Here is an 18312-nt window from a genome sequence, read left to right as displayed (position 1 = left end):
ATTAACGAGATCTTCAGGCGACTCCGGGATGCTGGCCTTTCCAGCTACAATAGTCATTTACAACATTAACAATGTCTACACTGTATTTCTGATCACTTTGACATTATTTGATTGGACAAAAAATGTGCTATTCTTTAAAAAAACATGGACATTTGTAACTTTAGAATTTATTCATTTATTTCACCATTAATGGTAGTGTATTTAAAAAATATTTATTTTTAACCTTTATTTAATTCTCTTAGCATACTGGTAATTGTCCGGAATTTCCGACGATTGACGTGCCCAACGTAAACTGCCCAGAAGCTAGGATATGCATATACTTGATAGCATTGGATAGAAAACACTCTGAAGTTTCTAAAACTGTAAAAATAATGTATGTGGGTATAACAGAACTGATATGACAGGCGAAAACCTTGAGTAAAATTCATCCGGAATTTTCATTTCTTGAGGTCACAGATTTTTTCAATGCTTGCCTATGGGATATTCAAATTGATAGGACCCAGATTGCAGTTCATTTGGCTTCCACTAGATGTCAACAGTCTTTAGAAAGGGTTTCATGCTTGTTTTTTTTTAAATTAGTATTTGTAGTTTTTCCAAGATGTCCCCCATTAGAAAAGTAGTCATGTTGCACGCATCAACGAGAGTGCGCTCTTCATTATTTATCTTTGCTATTGAACACACTATTCTCCGTCTTAAATATTATTGTTTATTTACATATTAGGATACCTGAGGATTAATTGGAAACTTCGTAGAGTCCTGTGTGGCTCAGTCGGTAGAGCATGGCGCTTGCAACGCCAAGCGTCGTGGGTTCGATTCCCACTGTGGCCACCCATATGTAAAAGTAGTGGCCCCAGCCGACTTGTAAGTCGCTTTGGACAAAAGCGTCTGCTAAATGGGATATATTATTATTATTATTATTATTCGTTTGACTTTTTTGGACGATCTTTACCGGTAACCTTTAGGATTCGTTTGTGTGCATGTTGAACGAGTGACCTACTGAATCAAGCGCGCCATCTAAACTGATACTTTTGGGATATAATGAAGGATATTATCCAACAAAACGACCATTCATTGTGTAGCTGGGACCCTTGGGATTGCAATCAGAGGAAGATCTTCAAAGGTAAGTGATTTATTTAATTGCTGCCTGTGAATTTGTGACGCCTGTGCTGGTTGAAAAAGTATTTTGACGTGGGGAGCTGTCCTCAGATAATCGCATGGTATGCTTTCTCCGTAAAGCCTTTTTCAAATCTGACAACGCAGTTGGATTAACAAGAAGCTTTTAAATTATGTAAGACACTTCTATTTTCATGAATGTTTAATATTCTGATTTTTGTATTTAGAATTTCGCACTCTGCAATTTCCCCGGATGTTGTCGTAGGTGTCCTGCTTGCGTTTGGACAAAGGCAAGTCAATTAACCTGTTATGGCTGCAACCCTTTGTTCTCAATTTCCGCCTGAAGACAAACCCACATCTAACTGCCTGTAGCTCAGCCCCAGAGGCAGAAGACATACCCAAATCTAACTGCCTGTAGCTCAGCCCCAGAGGCAGAAGACAAACCCAAATCTAACTGCCTGTAGCTCAGCCCCAGAGGCAAGGATATGCATATTCTTGGTATCATTTGAATGGAAACATTCTGATGTTTGTGGAAATGTTAATTGAATGTAGGAGAATATAACACAGTAGATCTGGTGGAAGAAAAGAGAAAGAGCATACGTTTTCTGTTTTTTATTGTTGTAGTATCTTCTTTCACATGTACTAGAATAGCCACACAGTCAGATAGGATGCTGGATATAATTTTGATGGATAACACAAGAGGGCATCTGTAGGTGTGCAAAGTTTGAGACTGATAACTTCAGGAATGGGTGAGCTACATGACATTTAGCATGAAGTCACCCAGGTGTCCCACACAAGTTGCCCAAATGTACCCAAGTGGCCGAATTGGTGAAATTACCTATAACTATATACAGCAGTGCAAATAACTATATACAAAATATCAAAAAGCAATTCTAACACACACACACAAAAAATGTTTTAAAAATATTGGAAAATAGGTCAGAGCCAAGTCACAGAAAGCATTCAGCCATTTTCCAACCAAAGAGTGGAGTCACAAAAAGCAGAAATATCGATAAAATTAATCACCTACCTTTGATGATCTTCATCAGATGACACTCCTAGGACATCATGTTACACAATACATGTATGTTTTGTTTGGTAAAGTTCATATTTATATCCAAAAATCTGAGTTTACATAGGAGCGTTACGTTCAGTAGTTCCACAACATCCGGTGATTTTTGCAGAAAGCCACATCAATTACAGAAATGCTCATAATAAATGTTGATGAAAATACAAGAATTATGCACAGAATTATAGATACACTTCTCCTTAATGCAACCGCTGTGTCCGATTTCCAAAAAAACTTTACCAAAAACGCATAATCTAAGTACGGCGCTCAGACAACAAAATCAAGCCAAACAAATGTCCGCCATGTTGGAGTCGAGAGATGTCAGAGTAACATGATAAATATTCACTTACCTTTGATGATCTTCATCAGAATGCACTCCCAGTAATCCCAGGTCCACAATAACTGCTTGTTCTTTTTGATAATGTACATAATTTACTTCAAAATAGCTCCTTTTGTTGGCGCGTTCAGTACACAATCTAAACTCACCAAGCGCGTTCCGTACACAATCTCAACCGACAATCTAAACAGTCCGTAGCAACATGTCAAACGATGTCTAGAATCAATCTTTAAGGCGTTTTTAACATAAATCTTCATTAATGTTCCAACCGGACAATTCCTTTGTCTGTACAAATAAAGTGGCACGAAGCTACCTTTCACGTGAGCGCGCCAGACCAAGGCTGTGGCACTCTGCCAGACCACTCACTCATAGAGCCCTTATGAGCCCCTCCTTTAGAGTAGAATCCTCAAAACAGGTTCTAAATACTGTTGACATCTAGTGGAAGCCTTGGGAAGTTAAAAATAACTAACATCACACAGTATCTTCAATAGGTGCTGAGTTGAATATCTACAAACCTCAGATTTCCCACTTCCTGGTAGGATTTTTTTCTCAGGATTTTGCCTGCCAAATGAGTTCTGTTATACTCACAGACATCATTCAAACAGTTTTAGAAACTTCAGAGTGTTTTCTATCCAAATGTTCTATTTATATGCATATTCTAGCTTTTTCGGCTGAGTAGCAGGCAGCTTAATTTGGGCACGTTTTTCATCCAAGCTACCCAATACTGCCCCCCACCCCAAAGAAGTTAACTTGACTAGGGTAGGGGGCAGCATTTGGAATTTTGGATGAAAAGCGTGCCCAAATTAAACTGCCTGCTACTCGGGCCCATAAGCTAGGATATGCATATAATTAGTCGATTTGGATAGAAAACACTGTTAAAATAATGTTAAAATAATGTCTGAGTATAACAGAACTGATATGGCAGGCGAAAGCCAGAGGAAAACCCAACCAGGAAGTATTATTATTTTGAAAGACTGTTTTTCCATTGAAAGCCTATCCACCATACAAAGACTTAGGACCCAGTGGAAATCTGTCTTCCTCAACATGTGACCAGTCTTTAGGCATTGTTTCAGATCTCTAAAGCCTTTTTGAAATCTGATACAGCGATTGCATTAATGAGAAGTTTATCTGTATTTGTATGTGTAACACTTGTATCTATTATCAATGTTTATGATGAGTATTTCGGTTTTTTGATGTGGCTCTCTTTACTTTCATCGGATGTTTGTTTGAGACAATGCATTTCTGAACACAACACACCAATTTCAAATGATGTTTTTGGACATAAAGATTAACTTTATCGAACAAAACACACATTTATTGTGTAACATGAAGTCCTGTGAGTGCCATCTGATGAAGATCATCAAAGGTTAGTGATTAATTTAATTGCTATTTCTGACTTTTATGAGACCTCTCCTTGGCTGGAAAATGGCTGTATGGTTTTCTGTGACTAGGTGCTGACCTAACATAATCGTTTGGTGTGCTTTCGCCGTAAAGCCCATTTGAAATCGAACACTGTGGCTGGATTTACAAGAAGTTTATCTTTAAAATGGTGTAAAATAATTTTAATTATGGGATTTGAGCCAGACAGGTTAAGCACTTTGTGACAACTACTGATGTAATAAGGGCTTCATAAAATACATTTGATTAACATGTATATCACACCAACTGACTGTTTTTTCTGATGTTCACACAGGATACCATGTTGAGACATTCTCCACATCCAGAGAGCAACAGCAGGAAGATCAGAGAGCAAAGAGGTCTCATCACTGCCCACATTGTGAAGAGATTTTCCCATTTCTATCAAAGCTAAAAATACACCTAAAAATACACACAGGAGAGAAGCCTTACTCCTGCTCTGACTGTGGAAAATGCTTCAAAACATCAACGGTGCTAAAACGTCATCAGAGAACACACACAGGAGAGAAGCCTTTCTTCTGCTCTGACTGTGGAACTCGTTTCTCTCAACTTTCCCACTTAAAATCACACGAACGTGTACATACAGGAGAGAAGCCTTTCTTCTGCTCTGACTGTGGGGCGAGTTTCTCTCATCTGGGCACCTTAAAAACACACCAACTTATACATACAGGAGCGAAGCCTTATTCCTGCTCTGACTGTGGAAAATGTTTTAAAACATCAAATGAGCTAAAAGTTCATCAGACAACACACACAGGAGAGAAGCCTTTCTTCTGCCCTGACTGTGGAACTAGTTTCTCTCAGCTTTCCCGCTTAAAATCACATGAACGTATACATACAGGGGAGAAGCCATTCTCCTGCTCTGACTGTGGGAAATGCTTTAAAACATTATATGAGCTAAAAGTTCACCAGAGAACACACACAGGAGAGAAGCCTTATTACTGCTCTGACTGTGGAAAATGCTTCACATCATCAACTCATCTAAAAGTTCATCAGAGAACACACACAGGAGAGAAGCCTTATTACTGCTCTGACTGTGGAAAACGTTTTAAAACATCAAATGAGCTAAAGGTTCATCAGAAGACTCACACAGGAGAGAAGCCTTTCTTCTGCTCTGACTGTGGGGCTAGTTTCTCTCACCAGAGCAACTTAAAAACACACCAAGTTATACACACTGGTGAGAAGCCTTACTCCTGCTCTGACTGTGGGAAGAGTTTCTCTCACCAGAGCAACTTAAAAACACACCAACTTATACACACTGGTGAGAAGCCTTACTTCTGCTCTGACTGTGGAAAATGCTTCAAAACATCAACTGAGCTAAAAGTTCATCAGAGAACACACACAGGAGACAAGCCGTATTACTGCTCTGACTGTGGAACTAGTTTCTCTAAATGTTCCATCTTAAGAACACATGAACGTATACACACAGGAGAGAAGCCTTACGTCTGCTCTGACTGTGGGAAATACTTCACAACATCAACTCATCTAAAAGTTCATCAGAGAAGACACACAGGGGAGAAGCCATACTCCTGCTCTGACTGTGGAAAACGTTTTAAAACATCAACTGAGCTAAAAGTTCACCAGAGAACACACACAGGAGAGAAGCCTTACATCTGCTCTGACTGTGGGGCGAGTTTCTCTCAGCTGGGCACCTTAAAAACACACCAACGTATACACACAGGAGAGAAGCCTTATTCCTGCTCTGACTGTGGAAAAAAATTTAAAACATCAAATGAGCTAAAAGTTCACCAGAGAACACACACAGGAAAGAAGCCTTATGTCTGCTAAGCTAAAAGTTCATCGGAGAACACATACAGGAGAAAAGCCTTGCTCCTGTTCTGACTGTGGGGTGAGTTTCTCTTGACTGGATACCTTAAACACACACCAACATATACATAAAGGAGAGAAGCCATACTCCTGCCTTGTTTGTGTAAAATGCTTCAAAACAGCAACCAAACTAATAGTTCATCAGAGAACACGCATGAGAGAAGCCTGCTTACGTCTGCTCTGACTTTTGGGTGAGTTTCTCTCACCATAGCAACTTAACACACAGGAGAGAAGTCTTACTCCTGCTCTGTGGAAGGGTGGGCTTGTAACTCAAACTTCTAGCCAAAGGCTGCTGTGTTTAGAATCTCATCAAGGAGGACTGTAGCATTTTAGCTAATCAGCAACTTTGCAACTACTTACTACTTTTTAGCTATTACTTCGTATGTTAGCATATCATACATATTACAAGTTCGTAACATATTGTATGAATAGCAATGCGTAAAATAACGTAAGAATTGTAATTCGTAACATACGATACATCCTAGAAGTCTTATTATACTGAACAATTTAAACACAACAATTTCAAAGATTTATAGTTTGTATAAGGAAATCAGTCATTTTAAATAAGAGGCCATAATCTATGGATTTCACATGACTGGGCAGGGGAGAGAGAATAAAGTAGATGGCATCCTTTGAAGTAGTCATGGTGATTGATGTCTAGGGGCCTAGTTGAACTGGGGGGGTTGAGTGTTTGAACATTTGAACGTGTATGTCCCCCACCCCCAGTTTTATTGCCCTTATGGTTGTTATCTGATGAAGCAGGAATGTCCTGGGGTATTGGCTGTGGCATATGCATTTTAAATATCCAGAACAGGGCCTGTCACAAATATTACCGAAGGTGAGTCCTCTTCTTGTTCGGGTAGCACTCGGCGGTCGTCGTCACCGGTCTACTAGCTGCCACCGATCCTTTGTGCCGTGTTCGTTTGGTTTTGTCTAATTGGTTTCACCTGTTCATTGTTTGGTTGTTAGGGTGGGGTTATTTAAGTTTGTTTAGCCCGCTTCTGTTAGTGCGGGCTTGTTCTTCTGTATTTGTGAGAGGTGTTAGTGTTTTGTTGCGTTTTCTCGCTGTCCTGGTATTTTACCTAAGGGTACTATTTTGTTTTTATCGTACGCCTGTGTTGGGTATACTATTTTGTTCCTTTGATTTTGGACATTAAAGCGTGTTTTTCCCGCATCCTTTGCTCTCTGCGCCTGACTTCACACCCATTCACACATTGAGCGTTACAGTCTGAATATTTATGCAAATAAGGTATTAATTTTTATAAATTGACAAATTTCTAAACTTTTTTCACTTTGTCATTATGTGTATATTGATGAGGGGTAAAAAATGCATTTAATCAATTTTGTATAAGCCTGTAAAAATATGTGGAAAAAGTCAAGGGGTCCTGTATAATGCCCTGTATATGCTTTAAACTACAATTTAAGGATCTGAAGTGGTAAACACAATGGCATAATGGAGAATGCATGTCCAAGGGTTATCTCTGTATGAGTCACATTAAAACACTAGGTAGGGAAGTGGTTATCTGTATTAGTATTACCAACATAAAAACACCTAGGAAGAGCAGTGGTTATCTCTGTACTAGTATTATCTACATTAAAACACGAAGGTAGAGCAGTGGTTCTCTCGGTATTAGTATTATCTCTGTATGAGTCACATTAAAACACCGAGGTAGAGCAGAGAGGACAGAGCATGTGGCTTTGTAACACACAGGTGTTTCATCTCCACACTGGGATGATTTTAACAGTGCAACGCCTCTCAGGCCTCATGCCTCTCAGGTAGGAGGGTACCAGAAGTAAAATAATAATAAATACAAAACTAATGAAGGAACACACAGTCACCAACAATATATCCCGTTGTCAATACTTTCAACTGGCTCAGATCTCTGTTACAGTACAGCACCACCAAATTCCATGTATTGAGTAACCATCTGTCTTTTGTAACCAGAAAAACGTAACATAATACTGTTTTGAGAGTCCCTGATTTATATTTACTATGTTACACCTCATCTATGAGACGAGGCTGCTCCTAAATTATGCACAGCAGGTCAAGAGGTGTGTTTTCCCTTCAGCATCTGCATGTGGCATAAGCTCACCCACCACCCAGCATGAATCTAAAATGGTTAACCTCGGCTGTGAGTGATGGGAAAAAAACTAAAATCTGACTATGGCAATTACTTGAATAATTCAATGGATGTTTTGTTTACAGACTTGATGAGTAAATTGTCTTGTTTAAAAAAAAAACGTGACTTCGCAATGGGGCCATCAATAGGAATTGGGCCGTGCTTCAGCTGAACTGCAGTACGGAAAATGCCCTCTGAGCACAGTGGAAAGCATGCTTACAGACTGGAAGCCTGGCCCCTTGATCCGAAAGAGGTATAATTGCAGACCGCAATTAGGGGCGTTCTCTGATATCGGGTGTTTCATGATATCTACTTTAAACCAATTGATGCTCCCTATTGGTCCGTGTCCGTTTCTTTTGCATTGGGACAAGTTGTGACATCTGTTACATTGTAGCTAACCCTAACCCTTTTCCTAACCTTAACCTCAGAGTCTTAAACGTCGGCAAAAAAAAAAACGTAATTAAATTGTTGCCTGAAGCACAGTTAAAGTCACCAATGCTCTGGATAACATGAACACAGCCTAACCAGCTCTGCTAAGGCGAGTGAAATGGTCAGAGTTCTATCGTTTGTACTGGAAGTAGCTCGCAAGCTAGCCAATGCTAACCAGTTATCTTGGATGCTTGACTGCCGTTGTGAGGTCAGAACGCTTGAATCAACCCTCCTCCTCCGCCAGAGCGTCCAGTGTGGCTCTGAACGCTCCGAGAGCGATACGAACTGACAATCTGACAACGCTCTGAATTTCAGTGTTATGTTCTGTTAATTACTGATGTCCCCTTAAGGCGGGAGCACCCTTGGTCATGCGCAGTGTTGTTCTATGTTATTCTGGTACAAACTCGTTTGAGTAAATGTAAAGCTCCAGTTCAATTGCTTGTATTCCGAGTTTTTCTTATTACATAAATAAGTACTAAGTGTTAAGACAGTACATTGGCGACGAGGATGATTACCTGCAGTGTGCATCACGAATACAGATGGAGTTCGTAGGAAGAGAGGAAGATTTTGACCCTGTAGCACAACAGCTAGCAAGCAGTGAAGACGAGGGGAGAGCTGACGAGAACGAGGCGGCAGATCAAAGACCCGTGGAAAATAGATGTGTTTGATGACACGCAAGAAAACTGGGCAACTTAAATTGAACGACTGGAACAGTACTTCATTGCAAACGACATTGCTAATAACAAAAGAGTACCAGCGTTGTTGAGTTTAATTGGCCCAAAAACATACAGTTTGCTAAGAGATCTGACTGCACCTCCGAAGCCCTCAAATAAAACATTCACAGAGATTGTGGAGATCACCTATCACCTAAACCACTCCTCATCGCGGAACGTTTTCGTTTCCACAAGAGAGATCAGAATGAGGGGGAGGGTGTTTGTACATATGTAGCAGAGTTGAAGAAACTGTCTGAACATTGCCAATTTGGAGAGAACCGAAATGACACATTAAGGGATAGATTTGTTTGTGGACTGAAACATGAACACATTCAACAACGTTTGCTCACAGAATCAGAGCTCACGTTTGCAAAGGCTGTTGAAATCGCGACGAAAGATGCATTTGAGTTGCAAAGCAAAAGAAGTACTGACCTGTCACAAATTTCCTTGCACAAGTTTTCACGCAGTCGACAGCGCCCCTGTTTGGCCGAAAAATGCTACAGGTGTGACAGAGATGGCCACAGAGCAGAGGACTGCCGTTTCAAAGACGAAATTTGTCACAAATGCAGTAGAAGGGGGCACATTCAAAGAGCATGCAAAGCAAAATTCAGTCACAACAGGAAAACTGAGAAAATTAAAGGGTCTGTGAATGCACTAGCAGAGAACAGTGGCAGTGATTCAGATGAAAATTATGATTATTAGAAAGCAAATTACAGACTCCTCCTTAAATCTGCGTATTCCTTCAAAGCTCAGTTGTCCTGAGTCTGCACAACTCTGCGTGGACCTAGGATCAAGAGAGACGCTCAAGTGTTTTAGTACTATATCTCTTGACACAATGATGAAAATAATCATGGCCTCTAAACCTTCAAGCTGCTTACTGGACCCTATTCCAACTAAACTACTGAAAGAGCTGCTTCCTGTGCTTGGCCCTCCTATGTTGAACATAATAAACGGCTCTCTATCCACCGGATGTGTACCAAACTCACTAAAAGTGGCAGTAATAAAGCCTCTCTTGAAAAAGCCAAACCTTGACCCAGAAAATATAAAAAACTATCGGCCTATATCGAATCTTCCATTCCTCTCAAAAATCTTAGAAAAGGCTGTTGCTCAGCAACTCACTGCCTTCCTGAAGACAAACAATGTATATGAAATGCTTCAGTCTGGTTTTAGACCCCATCATAGCACTGAGACGGCACTTGTGAAGGTGGTAAATGACATTTTAATGGCATCGGACCGAGGCTCTGCATCTGTCCTCGTGCTCCTAGACCTTAGTGCTGCTTTTGATACCATCGATCACCACATTCTTTTGGAGAGATTGGAAACCCAAATTGGTCTACACGGTCAAGTTCTGGCCTGGTTTAGATCTTATCTGTCGGAAAGATATCAGTTTGTCTCTGTGGATGGTTTGTCCTCTGACAAATCAACTGTAAATTTCGGTGTTCCTCAAGGTTCCGTTTTAGGACCGCTGTTGTTTTCACTATATATTTTACCTCTTGGGGATGTTATTCGAAAACATAATGTTAACTTTCACTGCTATGCGGATGATACACAGCTGTACATTTCAATGAAACATGGTGAAGCCCCAAAATTGCCCTCGCTAGAAGCATGTGTTTCAGACATAAGGAAGTGGATGGCAGCAAACTTTCTACTTTTAAACTCGGATAAAACAGAGATGCTTGTTCTAGGTCCCAAGAAACAAAGAGATCTTCTGTTGAATCTGACAATTAATCTTAATGGTTGTACAGTCATCTCAAATAAAACTGTGAAGGACCTCGCGTTACTCTGGACCCTGATCTCTCTTTTGAAGAACATATCAAGACCATTTCAAGGACAGCTTTTTTCCATCTACGTAACATTGCAAAAATCAGAAACTTTCTGTCCAAAAATGATGCAGAAAAATTAATCCATGCTTTTGTCACTTCTAGGTTAGACTACTGCAATGCTCTACTTTCCGGCTACCCGGATAAAGCACTAAATAAACTTCAGTTAGTGCTAAATACGGCTGCTAGAATCCTGACTAGAACCAAAAATTTGATCATATTACTCCAGTGCTAGCCTCCCTACACTGGCTTCCTGTCAAAGCAAGGGCTGATTTCAAGGTTTTACTGCTAACCTACAAAGCATTGCATGGGCTTGCTCCTACCTATCTCTCTGATTTGGTCCTGCCGTACATACCTACACGTACGCTACGGTCACAAGACGCAGGCCTCCTAATTGTCCCTAGAATTTCTAAGCAAACAGCTGGAGGCAGGGCTTTCTCCTATAGAGCTCCATTTTTATGGAACGGTCTGCCTACCCATGTCAGAGACGCAAACTCGGTCTCAACCTTTAAGTCTTTACTGAAGACTCATCTCTTCAGTGGGTCATATGATTGAGTGTAGTCTGGCCCAGGAGTGGGAAGGTGAACGGAAAGGCTCTGGAGCAACGAACCACCCTTGCTGTCTCTGCCTGGCCGGTTCCCCTCTTTCCACTGGGATTCTCTGCCTCTAACCCTATTACAGGGGCTGAGTCACTGGCTTGCTGGGGCTCTCTCATGCCGTCCCTGAGGGGGTGCGTCACCTAAGTGGGTTGATTCACTGATGTGGTCATCCTGTCTGGGTTGGCGCCCCCCCTTGGGTTGTGCCGTGGCGGAGATCTTTGCGGGCTATACTCAGCTTTGTCTCAGGATGGTAAGTTGGTGGTTGAAGATATCCCTCCAGTGGTGTGGGGGCTGTGCTTTGGCATAGTGGGTGGGGTTATATCCTTCCTGTTTGGCCCTGTCCGGGGTGTCCTCGGGTGGGGCCACAGTGTCTCCTGACCCCTCCTGTCTCAGCCTTCAGTATTTATGCTGCAGTAGTTTATGTGTCGGGGGCTGGGGTCAGTTTGTTATATCTGGAGTACTTCTCCTGTCCAATTCGGTGTCCTGTGTGAATCTAAGTGTGCGTTCTCTAATTCTCTCCTTCTCTCTCTCGGAGGACCTGAGCCCTAGGACCATGCCCCAGGACTACCTGACATGATGACTCCTTGCTGTCCCCAGTCCACCTGGCCGTGCTGCTGCTCCAGTTTCAACTGAACCGCGGCCCTAGGACCATGCCCCAGGACTACTTGACATGATGACTCCTTGCTGTCCCCAGTCCACCTGGCCGTGCTGCTGCTCCAGTTTCAACTGTTCTGCCTTATTATTATTCGACCATGCTGGTCATTTATGAACATTTGAACATCTTGGCCATGTTCTGTTATAATCTCTACCCGGCACAGCCAGAAGAGGACTGGCCACCCCACATAGCCTGGTTCCTCTCTAGGTTTCTTCCTAGGTTTTGGCTTTTCTAGGGAGTTTTTCCTAGCCACCGTGCTTCTACACCTGCATTGCTTGCTGTTTGGGGTTTTAGGCTGGGTTTCTGTACAGCACTTTGAGATATCAGCTGATGTACGAAGGGCTATATAAATAAATTTGATTTGATTTGATTAATTGGTACAATGGAGTTAAACACAGTGACTTCTCCCAGCAGTAGCATAATATGGGTGACACCAGATTTCGAAGGCAAACCCCTCAAAATGGAGCTGGACACAGGATCTGCAATGTCTATAATTTCCTCTACTGTCTACAATTAGCACTTTAAGGCTATCAAGCTGAAGAACACACATGTGTTGCTGAAGACATACTCAGGAGAGAGATTGAGCCCAATGGGGGCGTTGCAGGTCAGAGTGCATTATGGGGGGCAAACACAGCAGTTACAGCTGTATGTGGTGCCTGGAACTGGCCCCCCATTATTTGGCAAGGAATGGCTTTCAAAAATAAAGCTGAACTGCTGTGACTTGAAAATGCTCCACACGTTCCAGTCCAAAGAGAATGGTACAGACCAAACACTGGAACACTTGCGGAAGAAATACAACACAGTTTTCAGTGATCAGATGGGAACAGTAAAAGGCTTCACAGCAAAACTTGTACTAAGAGATGATGCAACCCCCAAATTCTGCAAAGCCAGATCTGTTCCATACTCCCTGAGACCAAAGGTGGAAGTGGAAATTGATCGCTTGCAGGATACAGGGATCCTGACGAAAGTGGACAGAAGCGAATGGGCCACACCCATAGTTCCTATTGTGAAGAAAGACAGGTCTGTTAGAATGTGTGGGGACTTCAAGGTAACTGTGAATTCAATGCTGCATGTGGACCAATACCCCCTACCACGCCTGGATGACATCTTTGCTGCACTAGCTGGTGGGAAACACTTCAGTAAAATCGATCTGAAACAGGCTTACCTGCAGCTACCGGTTGAAGAGAGTTCCAAACAGTACCTGACAATAAACACACACAAAGGTCTATACAGGTATAACCGCCTGGTTTTTGGCATTGCATCAGCCCCAGCTATTTGGCAACAAACTATTGACCAGATTTTGCAAGGAATCCCAGGAATCTAGTGTATCCTGGATGACATGATCATAACAGGACGCACCGACAAAGAGCACCTGGCTAACCTGGAAGAGGTCCTGAAAAGACTGAAAGAGTTTGGTCTACAGGCAAACTTAAAGACGTGTGAGTTCTTCAAAGACAAGATTGTCTTCTGTGGACATGAGATTGACTGCAATGGATTGCACAAAACACAGGACAAAATCGAAGCAGTGGTACAGGCACCACGACCACAAAATATCACAGAAGTGAGATCTTTCACGGGACTGATCAATTACTACAGAAGATTCCTCCCAAACCTTTCAGCAGTACTCCAGCCTCTAAATCAGCTCCTGGAAAAGAATAGGACATGGCGGTGGACAGAGCAGTGTGAAAATGCATTTTTGGAGGCAAAACGGCTCATAACATCTGAACAGGTCCTGATGCATTACGACGCTGAAATGCCAGTGAAGTGGGCTTGTGATGCGTCCCCTTATGGCTTAGGTGCCGTCCTTTCACACACACTGAAAGATGGGTCAGAGAGGCCAGTTGCATTCGCGTCGCGAACATTGAATGATGCAGAGAAAAACTACTCACAAATGGACAAAGAAGCACTGGCACCAGTGTGGGGCGGCAAGAAATTGAACCCATACCTATATGGCAAGTGTTTCACACTGGTTACAGATCACCAGCCGTTGCTTTCCATTTTAAGTCCAAAGAAAGGCATTCCGGCAATGACAGCAGCCAGGTTACAGCGATATGCCCTGTTCCTTGCCAGTCAATGACAGCAGCCAGGTTACAGCGATATGCCCTGTTCCTTGCCAGTCAATGACAGCAGCCAGGTTACAGCGATATGCCCTGTTTCTTGCCAGTCATATGTATAACATTGAGTTTAAGCCGTCATCCCTCCACACAAATGCAGATGGATTATCCAGACTGCCGTGTACAAGAGAAAGACAAAGGAGGGTGGATGCAGTGGACATGTTCCATACCGCTCAGCTCGAGGCACTACCAGTCACAAGCACAGTTATCAAACAGGAGACAAGGAAAAATGTGACCTTGTCAAAAGTGTACACCTACACCATGTCAGGATGGCCAGCTACTGGCAGAAAGGAGCTGACTCCGTATTTCCAGCGGAGAAACGAAATTACAACGTACCGAGGATGTTTGATGTGGGGAATGAGAGTCATGATACCCCAGAAATGCCAACATCTAGTTTTGCAGCAATTACATGAAGGTCATGTTGGAATTGTCAAAATGAAGCTGCTCGCAAGGAGCCACTTCTGGTGGCCAGGTCTGGATCAACAGATAGAAAACATGGCAAAGAACTGTAGCGGATGTTTGGAAACCCTTCACATGCCTGCTCCTGTCCCAGTCCACCCATGGGAATGGCCCACAGAGTCATGGCAGAGAGTTCATGTGGACTACGCTGGTCCCTTTGAAAAGCACATGTTTCTGGTTATAGTGGATGCCCATTCCAAATGGCCAGAGGTGTTTTGCACTGACTCCTCCACCTCAGCTCAGACGATAGAGTGTCTCAGAACAACGTTTGCACGCTTCGCTTTGCCACTGCAGCTGGTAAGTGACAACGCGCAAGCTTTTGTAAGTAACGAGTTTACAAGATTCATGTCAGTAAATGGAATCAAACACTCAACCTCAGCTCCGTACCACCCTGCCACCAATAGGCTGGCAGAACCCTTTGTGCAAACCCTAAAGCAAGGACTCCGTGCAGCAAAACGAGACGAAGGGACTTTGCAAACAAAACTGGCCAAGTTCCTGGCCTCCTACCGAAACACCCCACATGCCACGACAAATGAAAGCCCAGCCGCACTGATGTTTGGGAGGCCTCTCCGCACACAGCTGGACATCATGAAGCCAAACAGGCGTAATGAAGTGCTGAACAAACAAGCCAAGATGCTCTCCGGTGGCCGGGAGCGTCATCTCCAAACAGGACAGGAAGTGATGGTGCGAGACTACAGAAGAGGAGGGAAATGGACAAGAGGGGCCGTACACACACAAACGGGACCCAGAACTTACCAGGTTCAAGTGAGCCCAGACATAATGTGGCGGCGTCACATTAACCAAATGCATTCCACGGAAAACAGCACAACAATCGAGAGAGAACAGGCACAGAGAGATCCTGAGAGTGACACACGGGGAACTGTAGAGGACGGTGGGGCAGTAAAGAGACCCCAGGCTGAAAGAAGGGAACGTGTTGATGAAGGTGCTGCTATAGCAGAAGCTATAATGGAACAAGCACACACTGAGGATGTTCAGGAGCCTCCAGACAATCTGAGGCACTACCCAGAACGAAGGCACCGTCCACCAGACAGACACTGAGGATGTTCAGGAGCCTCCAGACAATCTGAGGCACTACCCAGAACGAAGGCACTGTTCACCAGACAGACACCGAGGATGTTCAGGAGCCTCCAGACAATCCGAGGCACTACCCAGAACGAAGGCACCGTCCACCAGATAGACACTGAGGATGTTCAGGAGCCTCCAGACAATTTGAGGCACTACCCAGAACGAAGGCACCGTCCACCAGATAGACACTGAGGATGTTCAGGAGCCTCCAGACAATTTGAGGCACTACCCAGAACGAAGGCACCGTCCACCAGATAGACACTGAGGATGTTCAGGAGCCTCCAGACAATCTGAGGCACTACCCAGAACGAAGGCACTGTTCACCAGATAGACACTGAGGATGTTCAGGAGCCTCCAGACAATCTGAGGCACTACCCAGAACGAAGGCACCGTCCACCAGACAGACTAGACTTATAAACAAACAAATAAAAACGAACTGTTCAAGATCAAATTAAAAGATGCAAAATAACTACAACAGGTTCTGGGAAATGTTTCAGTTGTGGTTTGGTATAAGTAACTCTGATTGTATAAGAGAAGGAATGTTATGTTCTGTTAATTACTGATGTCCCCTTTAAGGCGGGAGCACCCTTGTCATGCGCAGTGTTGTTCTATGTTACTCTGGTACTAACTCGTTTGAGTAAATGTGAAGCTCCAGTTCAATTGCTTGTATTCCGAGTCTTTCTTATTACATAAATAAGTACTAAGTGTTAAGACACTACATTAAGAACGACCAAGCGCACTCTGGCACTCCAGATTGAATTTAAGACCACATCCATAATTTAAAAATAAAGTGTTTGTGTTTGGTGAGTCCGCCAAATCAGATGCAGTAGGGATGAATTTAAATGTTTTCCTGTCCTGCTAATCATTCATAATGTAACGAGTACTTTTGGGTGTCAGGGAAAATGTATGGAGTTGAAAGTACATTATTTTCTTTAGGAATGTAGTGGAGTAAAAGTAGAAGTTGTCAAAAATATCAAAAGTAAAGTACAGATACCCCCCAAAACTACTGATGTGGCACTTAAATATTTGTACTTAAGTACTTTACACCACTGATTGCAGGGAATACAGACTGAAGCTGTTCCTCCCTACGAGGCCCATGAGACTGTGTAGGGATGTGATTTGAATAGGACTGTGACTGAACGAGTGGGATGTTTTTATTTATCTATATTTGTATTTTGTTTTGAGGTCGTTGTTCCCCTTCCCCTTTTCAATATTGGACGTGTTTCTTTTTCTACAGTTTACTAACCGTACAGTAGGTGGCGGTAGACACGTTATATTTGTGTAAATGTCAGTATACCAGAGAAGAAGATGACGCTTCTGCACTATCCAAGTGGGGAACAGGAAGTACCGGGTCGAAACGACAGAACTGTGCTGTTGTGTCGATAGTGGTTGTGTCCGTTTCAAATGTATCATTGTAGGTATGTAATAGCATGTTTAAACTTTCTAATGTCGAAAGAATATATAACATGCTAGGTAACAAATCCGTTTCACGTCTGGTAATGGTTTTAATTGTATGTGTTATTTTGGAGTCTAACCGAGTGAGTGAAGAACGTGATTAAAAACAATTTTACAAGCCACAGATAGACTTTGGGTTTGTCTGAGTGTATGTACATACATAGCCTCGTCCGAACCATCCTGTTCTCGCGAGTTTACATGCACTGTTTCGTCAATGGAAGCTCGCGAGATCAAGATGGTTCGGACGAGGCTCGTCAAATGGCGGCTTCAACGGTTTCGGTCGTCTTTCTAGGAGTTTGCTCGTGGTGAAATGGCGACATGAGGCTGTGTGATGAAGTGTCAAAATAGAGGGAAGCTAACTGAAGTTATCCTTCATCATTTGGAGAGAGAGGCCAACTGCATGGAATGGCGTCGATTAATGCAGATGAATCGGTTCACGTATCAAACCCATTCCATGGAGGACCAAGTGCCTGCTAGTTTTCGCAAAATAGAGGGAAGCTAACTGAAGTTATCCTTCATCATTTGGAGAGAGAGAGGCCAACTGCATGGAATGGCGTCGATTAATGCAGAGTAATCGGTTCACATATCAAACCCATTCCATGGAGGACCAAGTGCCTGCTTGTTTTCGCTCCATACTTGTACTTGATACATGTGTACTAATATTGTACTAATATTCAGACACATTTAGTTGTTTCTATATTTATCTTTCGCTAACCGATCGCTGCAGCTGTACATAGTCTATTGGTAAATAGCCCACCCATTTTCACCTACCTCATCCCCATACTGTTATTTATTTACTTTTCTGCTCTTTTGCCCACCAATATCTCTACCTGTACATGACCATCTGATCATTTATCACTCCAGTGTTAATCTGCAAAATTGTAATTAAGCCTACCTCCTCATGCCTTTGGCACACAATGTATATAGACTCCCCTTTTTTTCTACTGTGTTATTGACTTGTTAATTGTTTACTCCATGTGTAACTCTGTGTTGTCTGTTCACACTGCTATGCTTTATCTTGGCCAGGTCGCAGTTGCAAATGAGAACTTGTTCTCAACTAGCCTACCTGGTTAAATAAAGTTGAAATTTAAAATAAAAAATCT

The 18312-nt window shown here is 42.7% G+C and overlaps 1 protein-coding gene and 1 long non-coding RNA gene across 5 annotated transcripts in view; both read left to right on the top strand.

The window, feature by feature from the left end:
* LOC135538589 (zinc finger protein OZF-like) overlaps positions 1-16414 on the top strand; it is a 43956-nt gene extending 27542 nt beyond the window's left edge. For 3 of the 4 annotated variants that reach the window (XM_064964479.1, XM_064964481.1, XM_064964480.1), the window contains one exon: positions 4213-6933. In XM_064964479.1, the coding sequence (XP_064820551.1) occupies positions 4213-5720 (1508 nt within the window). In that variant the 3' untranslated portion in view covers positions 5721-6933. Of the gene's footprint in view, positions 1-4212; positions 6934-11975 lie in introns of those variants that run through there. The other variant, XM_064964482.1, reaches the window with a different exon arrangement.
* Positions 16415-16682: 268 nt separating this feature from the next.
* LOC135538599 (uncharacterized) lies at positions 16683-17838 on the top strand. The gene is made up of 2 exons (XR_010455449.1): positions 16683-17172; positions 17502-17838. It is a non-coding gene; the product is annotated as an uncharacterized LOC135538599 (long non-coding RNA).
* The last annotated feature ends 474 nt before the right edge of the window (positions 17839-18312 follow it).

This window comes from Oncorhynchus masou, unplaced genomic scaffold, assembly GCF_036934945.1.
Source record: "Oncorhynchus masou masou isolate Uvic2021 unplaced genomic scaffold, UVic_Omas_1.1 unplaced_scaffold_987, whole genome shotgun sequence".
NCBI lineage: Eukaryota > Metazoa > Chordata > Actinopteri > Salmoniformes > Salmonidae > Oncorhynchus > Oncorhynchus masou.
Note: the sequence above shows the minus strand (reverse complement) of the source record. Positions and strands in the feature narration are given on the sequence as shown.